The sequence below is a fragment of the Triplophysa rosa genome, linkage group LG9 (genome assembly GCF_024868665.1).
Source record: "Triplophysa rosa linkage group LG9, Trosa_1v2, whole genome shotgun sequence".
Lineage (NCBI taxonomy): Eukaryota > Metazoa > Chordata > Actinopteri > Cypriniformes > Nemacheilidae > Triplophysa > Triplophysa rosa.
In genome coordinates, this window is record NC_079898.1 from 21,604,745 (window position 1) to 21,624,835 (window position 20,091).

A 20,091-nucleotide genomic window follows, 5' to 3' on the forward strand; every position below is an offset into this window, starting at 1 on the left:
CACACACACCACACAACCTTGGGGGTGTCCAGACACTTCCAGTGCGGCAGCGTTGGTATTCTCGTTCCCATAGCGTTTGAAACGCAGCATCGAGTGTAGCTTTTGAAAGGGAACGTCTCGGGTTACTTGGCTGTAACCCTGTTCCCTGAAAAAGTGGGAACGAGATGCTGCGCCTCAATGCCGCACTGTAGGCGTGCCCGGACGTCCTTTCAGACAAAGTTGGAACCTGAAGACGCGTCTGCTTTCACGTGTATTTATAACCTGCAGGTGCTGGTGTAATTAGCCACGTCACCTGCCTAGGTTATTTAAAGCCAAAAAAAATTTGGCGTGTTTGACACACGTGCTTCACAACCGGTCGAACAGACTGTTCTCCCATAGCGTTTGAAACGCAGCATCTCGTTCCCGCTTTTTCAGGGAACAGGGTTACAGCCAAGTAACCCGAGACGATACTGTTCTTAACTTCTGGACTGAATGGCTGGAGTACATTTAGAAATGCTGATTAAATGAAAACTGGAGTTCTCTCTTCATCTGTTGTGTGACTGTATATCAGTGATCAGTGTGTTATGGGATTGAACCCATGGCCTTTATGTTGTTAACACTTCAATGTATGAATTTATTAAAAAAATCTAATTTAATAACTCACAGGCATCTGGAGGATATTTTATGGATAAAAAATGGAAATCCTCAACATTTTGATGTGGAACTCTGTCGCTCTGTGTTTCCCCTTCATTTCCAGCCGTGATTATAATAAAATCTAAATGTTTAAAATAAAACCACACCATTAAAAACACAACAGTTAAACAAACATACTATCACAAAAGATAAAAAACGGTTTCATTTATTAAAAGCAAATGAAAACACGACATGCTCAGACATACAACAAGAAGTGAGATTTACAGTAAGTGTTATTACTTTTATTATTTAGTCTGACATACACAATTATAATGAATCCATATTATAACAACACAAAAGAACACATTCACCGTCAGACTTTATCTGGACTTGTTTGATTCTACAGACTCTCACTCGCTGTTATCAGAGATTTCATCTTCATCCAGTCGTCCCTCATCTCATCTCATCGTCTTCTTCATTGTGTGTGTCATAAAAACCCTGTTATCATCCAGACACTTCAAGAACATCTCTGTTGATTCATTTAAGATATAATACCTGTGTGATCTGATCCATCTCTCTCTCATCTGTATGTGACACTAAACATCATCTCATTATGAGTGTCATGGGGTTGAAAAAAACAACCTGTACTAATTGTGGTGAATCATTTATTTTAACAGACTAAACAAATTAATATCAATAAACTGAAAATATATGTAACAATAAAACAAGTAAAAAAATGAATGACAAAATAATTTCATAACATTACAAATATGTTTAACATAATGAATACAAGTTCTATTGGTGAACATCTCAAATGCAAATGTTCATTCACAATCGTTTGTTACAGTTTTTTTTTCTTTTCTTGTCTTCACAATCAGCGGATACAATCACAATAAAAACCAACTTTAAACTCTGATCCAAAATTGAGTAACAAATATGATCTGGAACAATAAATGCAAATAAACTGAAGTCAGATCTGCCACAGAACATCACAAAATAAACTAAAAACATATGACCACATCCAGAAACACTGAGTGATGATGAGACAGAACAAACTCAACTGAAGAAAAACTAAACTCATCACACCGACTCAACTGCTTCTGAAATACTTTTATTAAAGTAAAGATTCAACACAATCATGTATTCATCAAGTCTTCAGAGCACTTCACAAAGTGACAATATACACTCACCTAAAGGATTATTAGGAACACCATACTAATACGGTGTTTGACCCCCTTTCGCCTTCAGAACTGCCTTAATTCTACGTGGCATTGATTCAACAAGGTGCTGAAAGCATTCTTTAGAAATGTTGGCCCATATTGATAGGATAGCATCTTGCAGTTGATGGAGATTTGTGGGATGCACATCCAGGGCACGAAGCTCCCGTTCCACCACATCCCAAAGATGTTCTATCGGGNCCATGTGATTGGTTGATTAGATAATTGCATTAATGAGAAATTGAACAGGTGTTCCTAATAATCCTTTAGGTGAGTGTATGTGTATATATACACTACTGATCAAAAGTTTAGGACACTGAAATGATTCCCGTAACCACTAAAGTCTACTGAGTTTCTATTTCCTCATTTTAATCCTGAAACTGAATTTATAATCACAAGATCCTGATGGTCATGAAAATGTTTATTCTGTTCTCTGTCTGTTATTCTCTCCTCCCTTTATGTTCAGATCAGATATTTATCAGATCTCATGAGAGATCACTACAGATGATGAGTGGAACAGAGGAAAACAAAGATAAAACAGGATATAGTTTCTCAGTGAAAGATTGATCAGTAAAAGAGTAAATATGACACATGGACTTCACATCATAAAATGAGACTCGACCCTCCTCATAATCCACAAACACACCGATCCTCTCAGGCTCCACACTCAGAGAAAGACAAACAAGATATTCACCAGCAAAATAATAATTGTCACCGCTCAAACTCACAGTCCAGTATCCATTCTGAGGATTCAGACTGAACCAGCCCTTCCTCTGAGCAGATTCTTTGGCCACGCCCACACGCCACCTATCTGCCCCCTTCACCTGCACCTCATAATAAAAACACCCTGAAGAGAATCCTTCATTTCCAACAACACAGGGACGTGAATCAAACTTGTCATTTTGTCCTTTATCTTCATTCTTCACTCTTTCATGTTGTTTGTCTTCATATCTCACTTGTTTGCCATCATGAGACACGATGAGACGAGGATGAGCTGAATCAGCATCCAGAGTCACATTCACTGTTAAAATATGAAGAATTCTGCTTTACACCTCAATGATGTCATAATGATGAGAATAAGAATAATAGTTTGTGCTTTTCTAGAAACCAAAATCACTTTACAGAGCAATTGTAACAGTTATTGCACGTAACTGCAACAAAATGATAATCATTACAAAAGTATAAGTAAAAAGAAATCGTTTATTAACAATCTATTGCTTGATTGATTAAATTCAACACGTAGATCTCATCATGGCCCCATGGGACAACAGGAAAACAACAAAAGAACCTTCCCCCCTTCCTACTGATCTTAACATTAACAGGCAATATAAACACTCATAACCCATCTCCACCAGGTGTCCCCAATCAAGCAGGCAAATCCCTCAATAACACACTAACAAGACACGGTATGACCGTGACAGCAATAAACAAACATAAACACACTGAACATGAGCTGATATACAATAAAAGATCAAACCAACAGAGATGAAAAACAAACAGAAGAACAAGACAGATTCAATATGACAAGAACAAGAGAAACACATTTAAGTATACATGTTTATGTTATATTTAAGTCACATATAAACTGTATTTAATCATTAAGAATTCATATAAGTTGTCAGATTGTAAATGATTGTTTGTGTTCTCATCATACAGTCAGGGGCGTGTTTATCATTTTGGGGAACCTAAGCAAATACAAGACCTGAGACCCCCACACATGCATACTAACATTTTTTTCTTTGAATTGCACAAAAGTAATATTGAGTAGGCCTATATGGAATTATATGTCATATATATATAACCTGGATTTATTTTACGTTCAACCACATAACAGCACACACAATTGTTTACAGTTTGGTATAGAAATAAACCTTCTTTGTTTTGGAATCAAATATTTGGCATGTGCGTTTCATGATTGAGTTTCTATACCAGGGGCGGCACCACCACTCCAAAAATTGTTTTGATACTTTAAAATGTAATAAAATTTGAGCTATCAATAATAATTGAAACTAAATACAGTAGCATGAACACAAATCAAGTAAATATTACTGAAATCATTTTTATTAAATAGTAAAGAACCCTAAAGATTTCAGTGCTGGTTTTCTAGACTATGGTGAACCCACATTCCACTTATACAAATTTAATTGCTGGAGATATTTAGAAATAAAAAAATGTAAGACATATTTAACTGTATCAAATATCTTTTCCTCCCTAAAAAAATATATGAATGTTATGGATGCTGTGATCTAACTAACTAAAAACCGACTTAAACTAGGCAATTACAACAATTGCATTAGTCCTATTTTCATTGCTAGATGGTATTCAAACTAACCCTACAAGAAACCTATCAGTTTCAAGGGAAATCAGAGTTCAAAGCACTGGTCTCAAATCTGCTTTTGTAGATGCTGTCATTTGTCTATAAAACATACTATGCAGTTTGCTTTTAACACTATATGGAGCCAGGGTCTAATTATCATACAATTTTAGCAGACGCATCTGATGACAGCAAAATATAATTCACAATATCAGACAGCAGTCATTTTAAGACGTCTTAAAAATCACATGTTGACATTCCACCGTGTCACTTTAATCAATTTCAGCCTAAACTTATCTCCACCATGACTTACTTTATTTGAAGGACTCCATACAAAGATGTTGTTCCTCTAAAGAAACTGGCTGAGCGTCAAAGCGAGGGTAACCCACCTCATAGCTGAATTAGAAGTTTTGATGGGTTTTTCCACCGAGTCAGACCTGTCTGTTATTAGGTGCGTTTGAATTATTTGGTGCAGGCTGATCAGGTGCTAAAGCATCAAATGATTTAACCACTTTTGGCCACTAGGGTGCCCCCAAGCTAGCGGGGCCCTACTGTAACGCTTCTTGTAATTTGGTTGATTAAATTTTTATTTTTTATTACTGGGGTGCCAGACAGAGTTACTGTCATTTAATCAAACCAAACTTTACTTTTGGTCAAGAAACTTACAAAGGCCTATGTATATAAATATTCACCGACCCTGTAGTTATGAGTTAGAACATTCTTAACTTTTGCAAATAAACAGTTTTTTGACAGAGAGAGGAAACAAAACATTGAACATAATAAATCACATTATTCAACTTTCGAATCTGTATATTGTGTGTTCAAAGTTCAGCAAGCATACCAAACATAATAAAGACAGAGGAAAAGAGAGCAACCAGTTCATCAGCATTTGTCCAGAATATAAGCAATGTAATCCCGCCAAGAAAAATAGTTCAGTTCTGTTCATCCAGCAAAAATGACTGTTCAATCATAATAATATCATCAGGCATCAACAGTATCCACAACCGCCGTATTTTACTCACGAATCACGACCTCAGTTTTGCAGAAAGTCCGATTCATTTCCGTGGCTTTACAACTCCTTGAGTATTCCGAGAATAGTGTTCAGACTTCCACTCCGTCAGACACACTTGCTCGACGGTATCCATACAGCATTTAAACAACAATCAGTCTGGTACTCCGTGCAGGGTGATAATCCAGTAAGAAGTCATTAGCTCACTATAATCGCCAACAGATTTAACTTTCACTGAGGTTAAAATAACAAAAGACCGCGTGAGTCTACAAAGGGATCTCAGCGAGATACCGCTTGCCACTTGGCAGTCGCCATTTTGAACACCGGATGTCCGTTCTTAATAAAGGTACATCCGTGAGTGGAACTTGCACCGTAACCAACCAAATAACAGAAACTGCTACATAAAACTACTAATGCTGCATAAATTTAAAGATATAATTGAGTTAAATATCAATGAAAACGAATAGTGATTAATACTTTTTGGTGACATAACTTATTTCTTATGCAAGTTTTTGTATGTCTTACGAAGAGAAAACACGTTTCTTGTCCATTTCCGTGCGTGGCCGAGCACACATGGGATCTTTTTAAAACTCCAGCCCTGGGTCACGGCACCGCATTCCTGACACAGACTGCCATCATGAGCGAGTCCAAACTTAATTACTAAAAGCTTTCCCCGAGTAAAACCCAGTTTTCTACTGTTCCGGCCTTACTCGCATCCATGAGAGCGGGCTTCAAAGTTTAAACCGGCGAACGTTCCGGCTTGGGAGACAGGCGCTCTAACAAGGCGACTGCATTCCGCTGGTTGGGAAACCCCTTTCTGGTTGGGAAACCCCCTTTCATCAGTGTCGGAAGTCCCCTAACTCAGTCTGTTCGACTTCCGAACGTGACACATTGAGCTGTAACTGGTCCACAAGCGCTCCGGCCCACCAAGAGCTCCAAATGGCCCTCCGCGCCTGTTTCTGTGTGCCACAATTTCAACAACTGTCATGTATTTATCACTTTCAGTGGAGAAGCCGTTCCTCCACATATAAAGTATACCGCATATAGTGCATTTCACATAAAAATATACTTTTATATATAATTATCGGATTATGTATTTTTTGCAACTCCTGGTTAAGTGTTCTGCTTTTTCTTCATTTATCCATCAGATTACTATCATCTGCCATGAACGCCTCTCTCTGAAGGGTCAGATAGAAATACACAAGGCGCTGTCATGAATAATTAGGAGAAATGTCTTCTCATTGAGCAAGAAAACACAGTCTCATGAATAATTATGAGACAGACGCGTCATCAATGTACTATAGTACATGGCCACGTCGCATCCTTTGACGTTTGCCAGATGAGGATTTTAAACCCGGAAGCCAAAAATAGCTAAATTAACTAGTTTTCTCTACTGTAATAACTTACAGTTGCTAACATTGTTTTCTATGATGTGCAACACACCCAACTCTGTTAATATCTAAATAAATGTTGTTTAAGGTTTTGTGATGCTTTAATAATAAAGTGTATCTTTTAGTAAAAAGAAAACACTTAATCATCTAATGTTTTTAATTATATAGCGTTGTTTCTTAATCCTATGATTCATTAAAACACATCACAACTCATGATTATACTTAGAACATATACAGTGGATTGATTCATAACATTTATTTTTCTTTGTGACTCTTTATATGTGTGTGTGTTTATCTAGATCATTTACGACTCCAACCCCCAAAGTTCTCTGTTTTCTTTGTTTGCCCCAGTACTTTCCACTGAGTGAAATAGAAAGCACATGACAAAAACACACAGCTTAATGAAACAAATGAAAGAAAACACTTATTGATTATATTGATATTTAAATCATACTTTTATCTAAAAAATATTCCCACACTATCAATACCAAGGTCACTGGTTTTAGTTCAAAGGCCATGCACATCCTGATAAAAGGTAAAGCCTGAATGCACTGAGTCACTTTGGATAAAAGCGTCTGCCAAATGCATAAACGTGAAATGGAGACCTCTGCCAACACACTGAGAACATGCAAACGCCACACAAATCAGTGACCTTGCTATGAGGTGACAGGGTCACCCTCTGAGCTGCTGTCCTCCCCCAGGAGATCTGATTTAATTAAAAAAGTTCATATCTAATTCAAACGTTTTTTTTTCATCAAGTGTCACATCAGAATCATTTACAGATCTACAGTAGTATTGAAACTAGTGAATTAAAAACTGGAGGATATAACAAAACCATACCTGACACAGGTTCCTCCATTGCGGCAGGGTTGGTGCTGACAGATTGCCGAGTCACAGTCCTGAATATTTTGGCCTCTGATTGCTTCACCCACAACATACAGCTCCCTGGAGCCAATCTGTAGTTCACGGATGCATCCAATGAAGCCGGAGACATTGGCACCGCTGTGGTGGAGCTCTGAGAGAGATGGAACTCCACCCAGAAACATGGGGCCGAACACCACCTAAGCATATGTTAACAAAAAAGATGCTTATATTGATTTGCAGTTAAGCATACTACATATCACAGTTTTTTTTGCATGTCTCTGTAAAGAATAAAAAGCATTTTTCAATGCAAAGATGTGTCATTGAGTTTTACTCAAAAGCCTGTAGTTCTCAAGACAAGCATTTCTTTTTGTTTGTCTGACTTTCCTTTGCTAGTTGTTATCTCTCTTCAGATGCATAGCGTCTGGGTGTGCAGGGTATGCAGGTGCATATGGGCCTGGGGGATTGGGGGCCCGCATCCAAGTTTTATTTATGGCCGTACAATATTGTAGAAAATGACTAGATAAAGGTAGATCTGGTCTACCTATGGACACATGGGAGTGGGTCCTACCCCAGAATTAGAGTGTAAAAACGACACCACTTTGCCAGCAGCTTCAGTGGCGTAGTGAGTAAGGTGATTAACAAGTAGTTCTGACTCTACACATGAATGCAAGTTCAAATCCATCTGTTGCCAACTCACTCTTCTACATTTTACATCACATATCAGATCATACAGGCATTTATTTTGAACTAAATGAAAATATTTGAAAACAGGTGTTTAAAGTGTCATGAAACCTCCCCCTTTCAGCTACATTCCACCTCACTGTCGTTTTTGAAAAATGCAATTAAAATGGGCGTGAACGCTGTGAGAAGAAGAGTGGGGGTGTGGGCGGGGCACGAGAGAAAGTGATCCGATTCCATATCTTAAAATATATTAGTCACTGTATGTTTTATACAGTCTATGGTCATTACACGAATCTACTTTCAAGCAACATCGGTTTTACAGAAACCACTAAATGTGATATGAGCAGTGTTGGGAGTAATGCGTTACAAAAGTAATGTATTACAGTAACGTATTACTTTTTGCTGTAAGGCATTACTAATCAATTTTCAGTAATATTTTACTCGGTACATATTCAGTAACACTTGCGTCTTGCCCGCGAGACATTAACAAATAAAAAATCCTGCAAGCAAGTTCTATTTCCTGTTTGTGAATAGACGCGTGTGGTGTCATTCATCTCCCTCTGGCTGGTGGAACTTTGTATTTTGTATTGTAACGTGGCATGATTTCAGAAATTTCAAAATTATGGAGCCGCGGGTTTTGGGGCTACTTTCATAATGTACTGCGGCTGCCATAATGTTTATTTATATTCTAAGGATAAATGTTAATTGATGAGATTCTTAATGTGTATTCATACTCTGATGAATACCTGGCAACTCCAGTACCGGGACCCATTCTCGAAAGTGTGGGGAACGAGGCAGGCTACAGTACAGGGAGGGACGCGGGAGCTCAGCTCAACCAAAGAGGAAAATATAGCGGTGGTATTAGACAATGCATCCGAATGATGTTTTTACCAATGTTTCGTACTAAGGTGCATGTCACGTCGCACAATGAAAGAAATCACGCGTGAGTGTACAACTGTTGATTCTTCCGGCTGCCAAATATCACGTTTGAGCAGTGCTATACGCAATCTAGAACAACTAAAACATTGACGTGCTTGTACACATTATACATATGCAATATATTTAACCATGCTTATTTCTTATGCAAGTTTTTGTATGTCTTACGAAGAGAAAACACGTTTCTTGTCCATTTCCGTGCGTGGCCGAGCACACATGGGATCTTTTTAAAACTCCAGCCCTGGGTCACGGCACCGCATTCCTGACACAGACTGCCATCATGAGCGAGTCCAAACTTAATTACTAAAAGCTTTCCCCGAGTAAAACCCAGTTTTCTACTGTTCCGGCCTTACTCGCATCCATGAGAGCGGGCTTCAAAGTTTAAACCGGCGAACGTTCCGGCTTGGGAGACAGGCGCTCTAACAAGGCGACTGCATTCCGCTGGTTGGGAAACCCCTTTCTGGTTGGGAAACCCCCTTTCATCAGTGTCGGAAGTCCCCTAACTCAGTCTGTTCGACTTCCGAACGTGACACATTGAGCTGTAACTGGTCCACAAGCGCTCCGGCCCACCAAGAGCTCCAAATGGCCCTCCGCGCCTGTTTCTGTGTGCCACAATTTCAACAACTGTCATGTATTTATCACTTTCAGTGGAGAAGCCGTTCCTCCACATATAAAGTATACCGCATATAGTGCATTTCACATAAAAATATACTTTTATATATAATTATCGGATTATGTATTTTTTGCAACTCCTGGTTAAGTGTTCTGCTTTTTCTTCATTTATCCATCAGATTACTATCATCTGCCATGAACGCCTCTCTCTGAAGGGTCAGATAGAAATACACAAGGCGCTGTCATGAATAATTAGGAGAAATGTCTTCTCATTGAGCAAGAAAACACAGTCTCATGAATAATTATGAGACAGACGCGTCATCAATGTACTATAGTACATGGCCACGTCGCATCCTTTGACGTTTGCCAGATGAGGATTTTAAACCCGGAAGCCAAAAATAGCTAAATTAACTAGTTTTCTCTACTGTAATAACTTACAGTTGCTAACATTGTTTTCTATGATGTGCAACACACCCAACTCTGTTAATATCTAAATAAATGTTGTTTAAGGTTTTGTGATGCTTTAATAATAAAGTGTATTGTAACGCTTCTTGTTATTTGGTTGATTAAATTTTTGTTTTTTATTACTGGGGTGCCAGACAGAGTTACTGTCATTTAATCAAACCAAACCAAACTTTACTTTTAGTCAAGAAACTTGCAAAGGCCTATGTATATAAATATTCACAGACCCTGTACTTATGAGTTAGAACATTCTTAACTTTTGCAAATAAACAGTCTTTGACATAGAGAGGAAACAAAACATTGAACACAAATCACATTATTCAACTTTCGAATCTGTATATTCAATGTTCAAAGTTCAGAAAAGCATACCAAACATAATAAAGACAGAGAAAAAGAGACCAACCAGTTCATCAGCATTTGTCCAGAATATAAAACATGTAATCCAGCCAAGAAAAATAGTTCAGTTCAAGTCCCAAAACATTCAGTTCAGTTCTGTTCATCCAGCAAAAATGAATGTTCAATAGTCAATGTGGCAAAAAGAACAATCATAATAATATCATCAGGCATCAACAGTATCCACAACCGCCGTATTTTACTCACGAATCACGACCTCAGTTTTGCAGAAAGTCCGATTCATTTCCGTGGCTCTATAACTCCTTGAGTATTCTGATAATAGTGTTCAGACTTCCACTCCGTCAGAATACACACTTGCTCGACGGTATCCATACAGCATTTAAACAACAATCAGTCTGGTACTCCGTGCAGGGTGATAATCCAGTAAGAAATCATTAGCTCACTATAATCGCCAACTGATTTAACTTTCACTGCGGTTAAAATAACAAAAGACCGCGCGAGTCTTCAAAGGGATCTCAGTGAGATTCCGCTTGCCACTTGGCAGTCGCCATTTTGAACACTGGATGTCCGTTCTTAATAAAGGTACATCCGTGAGTGGAAATTGCACCGTAACCAACCAAATAACAGAAACTGCTACATAAAATTACTAATGCTGCATAAATTGAAAGATATAATTGAGTTAAATATCAATGAAAACGAATAGTGATGAATACTTTTAGGTGACATAACTGGTGATAAAAGACATTTCTAATAATAAAGAATAATAGATTCAAAAGAACAGCATAAATGCTGATTAATTTTATTTTTCATAGTGACATCGTCACATTCCCCTCTCCTTAAGAAAAGCCGGCCCTTAGGGTAAAGGCATTAAATCAGAGGACCTAGAATCTCTTTCTCAGTAAATCCAAGAAATTCTTCATTTTTTTGTAACAATTCGAGTTCTCGTGCAGAAGGGAAGCAGGGTCTAAGTTTGGAGACATGGACAACCCTTAAATCCTCTCCTGAGTCCTCCAGGACAATTTCATAGTTCAGAGGTCCCAACTTCTGGACTATCCGGTAAGGTCCTTGCCATTTTGGAGCAAGTTTCGCGGAAAAGAACTTCGCTGCCTTAGAATAAGGGTGAGTACGCATCCAAACTCTATCTTTTTCCTCAAACACCACTTCTCTCCGATTCTTGTCATAGTTTCGTTTTTGACGTTGATGAGCTGTATGTAATCTCTTATCCACATAATCCTTCATTTGATGCAATTCTGTCACTTTGTCATAACAAGAATCATCAGGACAAACATCTCGTGGTTGCAGTAACACATCCATAGGTCCTCTAAGTGGACGGGTGAGGTTCAACTCAGCGGGAGTTACTCCTGTGGATTCATTAACAGCAGAATTAAGAGCAAACCTAAACTCTGGTAGAAACTTGTCCCAATGTTTATGATTATCACCGACATAGGAAGCCACCATCATTTTAAGTGTACGATTCACTCTTTCCGTGCGATTTGGTTGCAGGTGGTATGCAGTTGTCATTTTGTGTCCTATGTTCCATGACCTACAGAGTTCCTGAAACACAGAAGATACGAACTGAGGTCCTCGATCAGACAAGATGTAATCTGGGACCCCCCAAAGGGTGAGTATTTCTCCAACCAGAATCTGCGAGACAATTTCAGCTGTGGCTTTGCGTAAACTAAAAAGTTCCACCCATCGAGAGTAGTAATCCACAAAGACCAGCAGAAAGACATTCCCTGAAGAACTCTTGGGAAACGGACCCATCAAGTCTACTCCAAGCATCTCCCATGTCCGCTGTACAGTGGTTTGTTGCAGTAACCCAGGCAGTTTACGGCATTCAGGCATGTAGAGCTGGCAAATATGACAACTCTGCACAAACTCCTTCACATTTTGAGTTAGGTTTGGCCAGTACACCAAAGCTTGAAGTCTCTTGCAAGTTTTAAACTGACCAAGGTGACCAGCAAGTGGGTATTCGTGAAGAGACTTTGGTATATACACTTGGTACACAGTTTTGTGTGGGGACTGGACAACTCTAAAAACTTTGTCCTCGAGTATGGTAAATTTTGTAGAGGAATTGACAATGACTTCTCCCAACTCCACTATTTGTCCATACAGATTTTGAATGTCCGAGTCAATCTGTTGTGCTTTCCAGACATCATAATCTGCAATCGGCAGGGTCAGGAGCTTGGTTTTCTCTGATTTAGGCTTTAGAGATAAAGCCGTAGAACAAGTTAGAACTCCTGGTTCCTTGAGTTCCAAAGGAGCTCTAGACAGAGCATCAGGGACTGCATTATACTTCCCTTTTCGATACTCCACAGTGAAATGGAATTCCTGGAGTCAAAGTGCCCATCGAATTAATCTGGTATTTGGTTCTTGAGATTTGAAGATCCACATCAAGGAAGAGTGGTCAGTTACTACAGTGAAGAACTTTCCTTCCAGATAATATGCTCCGTAGTGGTATAATTTCTTTCTGCTTGATTTAAGGTCCGACTGGCATATGCAAGAACTTCCTCTGTGCCCAGTCCAGTTTGTTGCACCAGGACGGCTCCCAAGCCTACCTCGCTTGCATCGGTATAGACAACAAAAGGCAAATTCAAATTAGGATGACAAAGCACAGGTGGAGACACCAGGAGCTGTTTAAGGGTATCAAAAGCAGATAGACACTGAGAAGACCATAGGAATTTAGCACCTTTCCTTTTTAAGGCATACAAAGGTTCCGCCACCTGAGAAAACTGGGGTACAAACCGGTGATACCAGCCAGCCATGCCTAGAAATCGCTGGACTTCTTTGAGGTTCTTTGGCACAGGAAATTCCTGAACAGCGCTAGTTTTTTCAGGATCTGCCTGGATTCCTTCAGCAGACACTATGTGACCAAGAAACGTCAGAGATGTCTGGAAGAAGTGGGTTTTCTTCATGTTAACTGTCAGGTGGGCCTCTTTCAATTTCTTCAACACCGCCTGGATGTCCAAAAAGTGCTGTTCCATTGATGGAGAATAAATGATTATATCGTCCAAGTAAACAAAGCAGTTGATTCTTTGCAACTCTCCCAGGACTCTCTCCATCAACCGTTGAAAGGTTGCAGGTGCATTTTTAAGTCCAAAAGCCATGACCTTAAAATGAAACAGTCCATGACTGCAAATGAAGGCAGTTTTGTCTTGAATGTCCCTATCCATCTGAACCTGCCAGTATCCACTGTTGAGGTCCAGGGTGGAAAAAACAACAGCACCATTTAAGGACTCCAGAATTTCTTGGATAGTTGGTAATGGATAAGCATCTGACTGACATACTGAATTTAGCTTTCGGTAATCTACACAGAAACGATAACCACCCATTTTCTTGGGAATCAGGACCACAAAAGAGGCCCATGAAGAAGAAGAAGGCTCAATAACATCAGCATCTATCATCTCATCAATGAGCTGCTTGATAACCTTCTGTTTGGTTGGAGATACACGATATGGCTTTTGTTTTATGGGTATGTCTTGAGTAACATAAATCTGGTGGGTCAAAACACTTGTTTTCCCAAGAACAGCTGTGCAGACATCTGAATTCTGCTTAAGTTGTCTTAAAAAAAGTTCCTTTTCTCTTTCATCAAGCCCGGTGTTTTAACTTCACCCCATCCTAATGGCTGTCTGGCTCCTCCATCAGTCAAATAAATAGGACCTTCTGTCCAAGGTTTGAGTTTTTCAGTGTGATAACCCATGGTTAACCACAATCTCTCATTTAGCAATGTATATGACGATCCTGTGTCGACCAATGCCTGTCCTTTCCAAGAATCAATAATTACAGGTATAATCAACTGTTGCAGAAGAGATGAAGAAAAGGGATGGTTAAGTGAATACACAGACTCCCTGTGAGTGACAGTACTAACAATAGGATGATTTCCAGAGTTATGTTTAACAGAATTTGAACTATGCTGCCCCTTATAGTTTTGATTCTTCCCAGAACCATTCTGAGGACATGAAGCTGGAGAATGAGATCCTTTACACCGCCAACAGAATGATTTTTTCGAAACATCTGATTCTGGAGCTGAAGCTGATAACGGAGTATTCTGCTGAACAGAAGCAGGATAACTTACTCTGGATTTCCAAGGTTTTTTCTGTTGATCATATTGTAACTGGTTTTCCTTGTCTTTTTCCAGTTGTTGACCCAGACGGACTAGACCATCTACAGTATTAACCCCATTACTGCGAAGTTGACTGGCCATCTGAGGATTAATGTTCTTCAGGATTAACTTTATGACTTCCTCCTCAGCAATTTGTGGCTTCCAACGTTTGCACAGAGCTCGGTACATGTAAGCAAAATCTCTTATGCTCTCACCTTCTTGCTGTACACGTGTTCTTACTCTCTCTGCTAACTCATCGTCATAGTCTTCTGACAGGAAAGCAGCAAGAAACTTGGATTCAAACACCTGCCAAGTAGTTGTTTCCAGTCAAGCCACATCCCACCAGTCTCTAGCTGTTCCATGGAGCGCATTCCTGAGGGTTGCCATTAATTCTTCATCTGTAAGTGGATGGAGAGCCATGAAATTATAACATTTCTCAAGAAAAATCAAAGGATCATCACAATCTTCCAGACGACCAAAGCAAGGGAACTGAATTTTAATGGGCTGTTTTCCCAGAAAACGTCTTCTACCTTCCACAATGGAAGTAGCAAATTCATTAGCCGGATTTAATTCAGAATCAGCCAATCCTAATTGTATGGTAGAATGAAGTTGCTGCAACCTGGGGTTCACCACTGGAATTTCCACCACATTAGCAGATGGGTAAAGAATGGTTTACACAGAAGCATTTACTTTCATGGACTTCTGTTGCGGTAATTTACAAACTTCCCTGGCCAGAGTTAATTGTTGAAGATGTTGTTTACACTGATATAATTCAGTCTGTAAAGTTTGATTTGAACTTGACCCAGAAATAAAGTTATTCATTTGCTGAGTGCATTGATCAGTTGCCTTTTGAATACGATCCAACGTAGCAGCCATGGGTTCTATAACAGTATTGAAATCCTTTAAGACCTCTGAATGTTGATTTTTTAGTCACCAATGCAGCATGTTATTAAACTCCTTCCTGAAGTATTCAAACTGATTACTCATTAGCAGTTTAATTTCGATTGTTTGTTTTTCTGATGCAGCATTTACATTCATAGTAAAAGTGTCTACAACCTTCTTTAACTCTCCCATTTCCGTCAAAAAAGTGTCCTTCAAACTTTTATACTGGGATTGTGTCATTTTTCTTAATTGCTGAAGTTCCAGAGTATCTAGAAATCTAGTATCTCCCAATGTGGTTTTCGAGATTGGAGATAATGGAGGTCCGAGATCCAAGCTTCCCGATAAATCCATATCCAGCAGAGTATCCTGAGTTGAAAAAGCCTGGAATTCTTGTAAATTGAGTAAACATGGTTGAAACTCCTCTTGATCAGAAGCCATCAAGTCCACAAGATCATCTTTCAAAGCTTTATCAGTAGGTTGATTGCCATTTCCCTCCATTTCATAACATGATTCACTTTGAAGATCAGCCACTTTGTCTAAAGGGCTGTTTGCAGCAGTTCAATTGTTTTAAACAATGAATTTAAAGTTTTTTCACTGAGATTTCCTTCTCACAACTACTCATAATTATTCCTAAATTTGTCCCATCTGGGGTGCCATTTTTTTTCTCAACTTTCGAATCTGTATATTCAATGTTCAAAGTTCAGAAAAGCATACCAAACATAATAAAGGCAGAGAAAAAGAGACCAACCAGTTCATCAGCATTTGTCCAGAATATAAAACATGTAATCCAGCCAAGAAAAATAGTTCAGTTCAAGTCCCAAAACATTCAGTTCAGTTCTGTTCATCCAGCAAAAATGAATGTTCAATAGTCAATGTGGCAAAAAGAACAATCATAATAATATCATCAGGCATCAACAGTATCCACAACCGCCGTATTTTACTCACGAATCACGACCTCAGTTTTGCAGAAAGTCCGATTCATTTCCGTGGCTCTATAACTCCTTGAGTATTCTGATAATAGTGTTCAGACTTCCACTCCGTCAGAATACACACTTGCTCGACGGTATCCATACAGCATTTAAACAACAATCAGTCTGGTACTCCGTGCAGGGTGATAATCCAGTAAGAAATCATTAGCTCACTATAATCGCCAACGGATTTAACTTTCACTGCGGTTAAAATAACAAAAGACCGCGTGAGTCTTCAAAGGGATCTCAGCGAGATACCGCTTGCCACTTGGCAGTCGCCATTTTGAACACCGGATGTCCGTTCTTAATAAAGGTACATCAGTGAGTGGAACTTGCACCGTAACCAACCAAATAACAGAAACTGCTACATAAAATTACTAATGCTGCATAAATTAAAAGATATAATTGAGTTAAATATCAATGAAAACGAATAGTGATTAATACTTTTAGGTGACATAACTGGTGATAAAAGACATTTCTAATAATAAAGAATAATAGATTCAAAAGAACTGCATAAATGCTGATTAATTTTATTTTTCATAGTGACATCGTCACAGTATGGTGAGGTTAGGGGTAGTAGGGAGATCTTTATTGTCCCAATTAGTGGCATCCGTTTAATAATTTTAATAAATATAGTCATTTACACTCTATTATTATTGTTTATACCATGGGTCTGTTGAATGTTGAAACACGTGCACTGTTTCGTTTCACTAAACAAAACATTTAAAAAACAATATAGAAATACATACTGAAATCGAATAAATAAAATAACTAAATAGAAAAACAAAATGAATTAATAAACACTAACACTGATAGCCTACTGGTTCGTTTTCCTCTTCATGCTGCTTATAACTGATAACAAATATATTTTGATAGACCTACTCTTTCAAAAGTTTTACTGCAAACACTAATTTTACTGGGGCTCTCTCTCTCTCTCTCTCTCTCTCTCTCTCTCTCTCTCTCTCTCTCTCTCTCTACACGCACGCACGCACGCACGCACGCACACACACACACACACACACACACACACACACACACACGCGCGCGCACGCGCACACGCACACGCACGCACGCGCGCACACACACACACACACACATAGCAGTGGCTCAAGCCTCCGAGTCCATTGAAATGAGATGCGCAAGAAAGTAGTCCTACCATCAACAGCATTTTAAAGATGATAACATGACAAACGTTGAAATCGGCCCATCATCAATTATTCCCACGTAACGTATAATATACTTTGTTTACCTTGCTGTGTCGAAACGGAATGAAGTTTAATTCATAAAGACTCGTCAATGTCAATCTGAATGAGGTGGTCAAACAAATGAAGGAAGGCAACGATTACTGTCCAATCAAATGCAAGAAGGCGGGAATTTCTATTGACAGACACATGGTGAAGGAGTGAAAGAGCCAGCGCGATGTAAGTACTAAATGTTTAATGTTTGACAACTGTATTATCATATAAATGTTAAAACCGCTCACATGTCGTGTGTAAAAACACGTGCAAAATGCTGGCTGCGTCGCCTTCTCCCTCTTTCTGGCGCTTGGGAGTTTGCACTCCCTTGGGGTCTACAGTTACGATTGACGCGCATCAACATTTAAATAACGCACCCGAGTAAACAACCGATGTCCAGTAACGGACGGATGGGGCCCGGTAAAAAGTTCTTGCATATTGGCTCGGATCTGACTTGCTACCCCACTGTCTCTCTTACAGCTGTTTCAACAAACTAAAAACTGTAATCATTTCTACACAGCTTATGAATGAACTTTTGCAAAGTCATTATATTCACTTTAGGGCTCTTAGTCTATTTGTAAGTGTCTGATTATTGGCATATAGCTTCCTCTGAGGATCTCATCAATTATGATCAAAAACACAAGCCTATTATTTATCATTTAACAAGAGCGATAAAACCTATTATTTCAGGAACAAATATCATTACACCAGCTCTTAAAATGACTGAGCTGTCTGTTTAAAAATTGTATATTTTTTCTCAGTCAGGCAAGTTATGCCTGGCTGAAAAATACAATATAACTTCATGTCCAATAGCCAGGTTTAAATTTAGTTTGGAGTTCTCAAAGTCAAGCAGATAAATATATGAAAGATTCACTGACAGTCATGTGCAGATGCAGGTTTACCTTTGACCCAGACTCTTTCATGAATCTCTGCTGCCCATTAGCAGTTGCATTAGCCACCACCATTTCAATCATACAGAGCTGCCCGTTGGCACTGGATGGCAATGCATATCTAAAAGAGAGAAAGAAAGAACATCAAAAGTAAGAGTAAGACAGAAACAAGGACATGGAAAGGAGGAAAATCTCATTAGATCATGCAGCATTCATAATAAATCCATTTAAGCATGAAAACTACACAAATTGGTAAGGCAAGTTTTGGGCTATTGAGGTGCTAGACTCGTACCGGGCTCCAGCACTGAAAAAAAGCATTACACAGAGAAAAAAATACATATTATCTTCTGGGCTATACATCTTTTTCCATTCTGCTACTCGGGCGAGACATTTTCTCAATCATTTCCGACAACCGCTGCCTGCTCAAGAGTTGAAAAACATTTCAATCCCGACACCTAATGCGACAGTAAAACCCACTGAAGGTTCCAGTAATCTCCCCCAGAAGCTTTCAAGCGTGGCTTCATCTATATCCTGACATGATCAGGGGACTCACTCGCCGAGAATTCTGCAAACACCACGGCTGTGTCCGAGACTGGAAAGAAGAGGAAAAAAAGCTGCAAGGCACATTTGAATCTGAAGTTTGTGTGCCAGAAAAATGTGCTGTTAAAAAGAACATTTATAAATAGGATACAGTTTGTTTTCATTTTCAACTTCATTTAGAGAGAGAAATAAGCATAGTTTTACTAAAGACTTGGTTATCTCTAATGCTCACTTGAATTACACTGCCATAACCTTTTAAGTAAAATCAAAGTCATTTCAGCTTTTTTACATTACTTTAACACATTAAAATAAGTTAAGCAATTGCAACTATTTTTAGTATTTAGTATTAGTATTGAGTAAGTATCAACTTAATTTCAACTGAATACTGGCCAAAACCTAAAATAGTAAGTTGACTTGTAAAGCCAAGATGATTGTAATTGAAAATTTAAGGTGGTAAAGAATTTTTTACAATGTTGTACATTGACAAAAATGACATTATATTGCCATTGAAGTATATCCATATCCATCATTGTGGAACACAACATGTACATGGGACCCTTTTGGAAACATAATCATGGCTTTATTATGATGGCCAAATACTGTTTGGTTACATTCTTCCAAATATCTTTCTCTGTGTTCATCAGAACAAAGAAAATGTATACTGATTTGAAACAACTTGAGGGTGAGTAAATGAAGACAGAATTTAAATTTTTGGGTGAACTGTTCCTTTAACTGCAAAAAATCATGGCTAAACTATTAGCTAGACGATAGTAAATATGAGGTTACTATGACTTTACAATAAAAAAATATAGTCAAATCATGGTTAATTTAGTAAAGAAAACATACACACAAAACATTGGTATCCTCGACATTCATTCATCTCCTTCAGCACAACTTGAGCCTTGATTATTCCAGCACCGACTTTTGATTTCAGGGCATGTTGGGTCCAGGGCAAAGGGGGAAATAGTCCCTCTCCTTTAATGACCAGATGCGAGCAATCAAGGCGATTGGCCTCATGCTAA

The 20,091-nt window shown here is 38.7% G+C and overlaps 1 protein-coding gene across 1 annotated transcript in view; it reads right to left on the reverse strand.

Annotated features, from left to right (window-relative positions):
• Positions 1–20,091, reverse strand: part of eys (eyes shut homolog) — a 212,093-nt gene that overhangs the window by 36,581 nt on the left and 155,421 nt on the right. Inside the window, 2 exon segments of the mRNA XM_057341382.1 lie at positions 7,384–7,604; positions 18,542–18,650. Of these exon segments, the coding sequence (XP_057197365.1) occupies positions 7,384–7,604; positions 18,542–18,650 (330 nt within the window).